The following is a 5,215-nucleotide window of genomic DNA, read 5'->3' as shown; positions in this document are numbered from 1 at the left end:
GTTCTTATGAACAAAACTTGTTAACTGAGATGTTGATAAATGAAATGACTTCCTCTATCAGCCCACTTAAGAGAAAAAAAACCTCTAGTTTTTTTAACCATTGAAACCCGGGGGCAGCTGGGTAGCTCAGTGGATTGAGAGCCAGGCCTAGAGATGGGAGGTCCTAGGTTCAAATCCGGCCTCAGACACTTCCCAACTGTGTGACCCTGGGCAAGTCACTTGACCCCCATTGCCTACCCTTACCACTCTTCCACCTATATATAAGTCAATACACAGAAGTTAAGGGTTTAAAATAAAAAAAAAAAAAAAAAGATCAAACCCAGCAACTCACTTGTTATAATCACCTCTGATTTGGTTAATCCATATCCATTGTCTTCCTGAAAATGGCACCAATATTGTCTGTTACCTGGTAGCCTGAGACTCTGGATTCTCAGGTTGACATTCTTCTCAGCAACAGTGTCCTTCATAAGCTCAGTCCTTCCTCTGTGCTCTATTGCCTGCTCTCCATCTTGAGCCTCCCCATCCTGGTACACATGTACAGTATCAGGGATGTGAAATTGGAACAAATTGACCCCCATGTACTCGGCACTTATCTTGGGGGAAAGGTGACAAAATAACATGACATCTTCATTCAGCTTACTGTGGATCAGTTCAGCAGATTCTGTCACAGCAGATCCTGTGAATTGCTCTGTTTGGTACAGCAGAATACAAGAGAGAAACAGAAAGGAGTTGGCAATGGGACATCATGAGTGAGAATCTATAGCAGAAAGAAAGCTCACCACCATAGTCACCACCAGTGAGCGTCTAGAACAGGATATAAACAGGAACCACCAAAGGCTGCCAAATAAAGTAAACCCTGGGGTAGGCATTAAAAATTAAATAAAATATAAAAGGGTCAAAAAAAGGACATGACTAACTCAAATCTCCATACTATCAATAATATGCTATGAACCCTGCCCAAAAGCCAGTTATCAAGACATTGTGATAGTGTTTGCATTAGGCAGAAATGTAGAAATTAAGAAGCAGGATCTATTCAAAAGAATGTCTTTGAAGAACAATCCAAGAAGTCTTCCCTGATGCCAATAGTTGTCATTGCCCTCATCTTCTTCAACTTCTGTTTACTTGTCTCTGTACATGTTGGATCAACCCCAAGAGTTCCTTGAAGGCAAGGACTATATGGATATTTGCCCTTCTATCTCTAGCACCTAGAATAATGCTTTAAATACAGCTATTATGAATCCCCTGATATGGCTGCCTATATGCATAATTATATTATTCAAAGTTATAATTAGGTAAAATAGGATAATAGGTTCCAGAGCAATGTGGGACTTGAAATATGGAACCATTTCATGGTTATTCATACTACCTAGCTGTGTAACAGGTTCTTAATACATTAAATAAATGTATATTGAGTTGTAGAGTTTTTTAAAAAATGTCAGTGTCGAACGAACAACGCAGAAGCCATGGCGGCGTTGGTGACCGAGGCCCGTGTGCTTGAGGGTCCCGGCGCCTCCGGGGATAGGCGCCCGGCTCAGGAGCTGAGTCAGGCGGTGAGCCGCCTGCTGCCGGGCTTAGAAGCCGAGAGCAAGTTGAGCCGGCGCCGGGCCCTGGAGGGTCTTCAGCGTGAGCTCGAAGAAGGAGCCCCGCTGCCTCCCAGTGCCGACTTCCAGGAGCTCTTTGGCCGCTTGCTGCTGTCACGCCTGCTCCGGTGCCTGGGAGACCCGGCTGAGAAGTGCCGGGCCCTGGCCGTGCAGCTCCTCCGCCTGGGTCTGAGCCACGGGGCCCGGCCCCAGGACGCGCTGCCGCAGCTCATTCCCGCTCTCACGCAGCGCCTGGCCGGCCTAGCTCCGGGCAGCTGGTGGAACCCTGCGAGGAGCTGCGCCTGGCGCTGGTGGAGCTGCTGAGCCTCGTGGTTCAGCTGTGTGGCCGCGGCCTGGCCCCGTACCTGGACGAGATGGTGCGCATCCTGCAGAAGACCATCGTGGACCCCTTCCCGGATGTCAAGAGGGAGAGCTGCAAACTCGCGGGGGACTACCCGCAGAGCATCCCAGATCATTTCCATATGCAGTCAGAGTCTTTAATCGCTCCTCTCATGCAAACGATTTCTCACCAGCACTCCAAGGTCCGAGTGGCTGTGATTCAGGCCACGGGGTTGGTGATACAGTTTGGGAATGCCAAGTCAGTGGATGATGTTATTTCTCATTTTGCACAAAGGCTATTTGATGATGTCTCCCAGGTTCGATATGCTGTGACCTCTGTTGTTGGAAACTGGCTATTACATTTAAGAGACAGATATTCATTCTTTCATAAGCTAATTCCATTATTATTAAGCAGCTTTGATGATGAAATACCTGAAGTCACGGAGTTGGCTGTCAGCCTCTGGGAGAAGATAGGCCTACAGTGGCAAAAAGAAAATGAGGATGATCTGAAGGATAAGCTTGATTTTGCTTCTCCCCCACCATCTCATTACCCTAAAGGAGTGACTCGTCCAGTATTGGGATGTCGGGAACTTATTTTCAGAAACCTCTCCAAAATTCTCCCAGCCATCTGTAATGATATAACAGATTGGGTTGTAGGAAACAGAGTAAAATCAGCTCAGCTGCTGGCTGTATTATTACTCCATGCAGAAGATCACATTACCCAGCACTTAGAAGTGGTGCTCAGAACCCTCTACCAGGCCTGCTCAGATGACGAAAAGTCTGTGGTTAGCAATTGTATAAAATCAGCAGAATTGGTTGGAACATTTGTCAACCCTGAGGTGTTTCTGAAGTTAATCTTCCCAGCACTGAAAAAATCAATTCGTCCATCTTGTCTTATGGTCTTGGCTGCAGTTACTAGAGGCTGTTCAAGACAATCCCTTAAACCTCATCTAAATAACATTGCCAGCTTCCTGTCACAGACGCAGATTTGTCAAGGCTCTGAAGATAGCCATTATATGGAGCAGTTGCTTTGTTGTGTACAAGCATTAATCCAGGTGGGTCAGGAAGATTGCAAAGAATCAAGTTTGCAGCTCATGGAAGTTCTGGTGACAGTGAGGTGCTGCAGGCATTTCTGAAAAGGTTCAGGAGACAATGAACTTATTAGCTCAGATGCAGAAATATGATGGGACCCTGGATCTCTATCAAAAGCATATGGACCACCTTATGGAATGGCTCACTTTATCACATCAGGACTGAAACTGTCATTCAGTGGAATTACTACAGTTTGAAGTAGTTGTCATTCATTCAGGTCCTGTATTAGGTAAAGCTCTTAATTACTTCATTCCTATCATTAAGACATGTCTTCAACCAACCAAAGATCCACAAATGCGCCTAAAACTCTTCACAGTCTTTTCGCAAGTGCTTCTAAAAGCAAAAGATACTGTGAATGCACACCAGGAGTTTCATGACTACCTTGAGACAGTGATAAAAGACATATTGGTTCCTAATCTGGAGTGGCATGCTGGAAGAACTGCAGGTGCCATTCGCACTACAGCTGTATCGTGCCTTTGGGCTCTTATTCACAGTGAGATACTTTCATCAAAACAGATAATGGAAATACAAGAAGTATTGATGCCTCAAATTATTAATACACTGGAAGAAGATTCTAAAATGACTCGATTAATGTCATGCCGTATTATTAACATATTTTTAAAGGCCTGTACTGACACAATTGATCCAGATAAATTCATCAAGATTTATCCAGAACTCTTGAAACGTCTGGATGACTCTTCAAATGAAGTACGAATTGCAGCTACAAGTTCCTTAATTAGCTTGCTTAAATGTATCAAAAATGATGATGAGAAATCCTATTTAAAAAGCAATATGCAATTTCTTTACAAAGAACTGTTGGTCCACCTTGATGACCCAGATAGTACCATTCAGGATGCAGTATTAGGAGTTTTAAAGGAAGGAAGTATTCTATTCCCAAACATACTCATGGAAGAAGTTGAAGCTGTTAAATACAAACACCGATCTCTAGTTTATTGTGAACAGCTTTTGCAACACATCCAGTCAACTAGAAGTGTCCTCTAAATGCAAGATTCTAGAAATAATGGATTTATTGCAATTTTTTGAATTGTAGGTTAGTGTCAGATTTCTCCTTTTTTTGGACATTAGTTGAAGGTACTTAATTCTATAAGCAGAGCTATTTTTTTATTAACAATCCAGAGAAAGCAAGAAATTATAGTGTTAAAAAAAAAAGTATGTTCTCTCTCTCTTTTTTTGCACATACAGTACTCTAGGAAAACACATTCTCCTGTGAACTTCTTAATAATCTTTAAAAGCAATACTAATGTCCATTAAGCTGATTCTGTACTCAGGTATAATTTATACAGTTTATTCACAGGACTTTTAGTCTCTGGGTAATTTGAAATTAAAATTAAATGCAGTTATCCACACTGACAGTAAAACCAACATTATTTTTATGTTAATATGCATTGGATGCATATGTGAGATAATACTATCATGCTGATTAGATTTAAATGACCAGGAGTCTAATTATAATTAATTTTCTATTCCAGTAATTTAATAAAGTAGCAAAACCAAGAAGATTTGTAGCTATTTCTTAGGTTCTGTGTCATGTAACTAATAGTTAAGGCCACACACTTTTAAAAATACTTTTATATCAGAGAATTGTCACAAGTAAAATGTTCACCATTTTCAACAGATTATAATTTAATATGCAAACAGTCATTTTTGAAGAAAAAATTAATGTTTAGATCGACAGTGTTGAAGTGTTAAATAAAGGATAAGATATAATTTTAGTTGCTTTCTTATAAAAAATAAAAAATAAATAAATATCTTTTATTTTTAAAGCTAAAAAAAAAAATGTCAGTGTCTCCAATATTATACAGTGGAGAACTTCAGAGTCTAAGTAACTTCATTATCCTCATTTTTAAGATATAAAAATTTCCTTATAGAGTTTCCTTAGAGCTATTGTATAATACAAATGAAAAGGCTCTCATTCTCTGACTACTGATCACTGAGCAAACTTTGGATCTACAATCTTGTCTCGCTAATTGATCCTATCAAGAAATATTATTTTTAGCTGTAATCCCAATCTTTGGTAATGGTTCTGTATCTGAAAATAACATCATAAAAAGATAGCAAATGACTGAAAATAATTATAATAGTGAAGAATCAGCACATCCTCGGAACTAAAGAATCAAGGATCTTCCATTTTTTATTTTATATCTGCTAGGTGATTGTGAAATAGTTTATTTAAATTATCTTTG

At 40.4% G+C, this 5,215-nt stretch overlaps 1 protein-coding gene across 1 annotated transcript; it reads left to right on the top strand.

Annotated features, from left to right (window-relative positions):
* The first annotated feature begins 1,463 nt into the window (after positions 1-1,463).
* Positions 1,464-4,109, top strand: LOC123244398 (dynein axonemal assembly factor 5-like). Its single transcript, XM_044672869.1, is given in 3 exon segments — positions 1,464-1,842; positions 1,845-3,033; positions 3,035-4,109. Coding segments are annotated over 3 exon segments (2,547 nt in total). The 3' UTR covers positions 4,014-4,109.
* Positions 4,110-5,215: the final 1,106 nt, after the last annotated feature.

This window comes from Gracilinanus agilis, chromosome 4 (assembly GCF_016433145.1).
Source record: "Gracilinanus agilis isolate LMUSP501 chromosome 4, AgileGrace, whole genome shotgun sequence".
NCBI lineage: Eukaryota > Metazoa > Chordata > Mammalia > Didelphimorphia > Didelphidae > Gracilinanus > Gracilinanus agilis.
The sequence above is the reverse complement of the archived record's forward strand: the minus strand, read 5'-3'. Positions and strand labels throughout refer to the sequence as shown.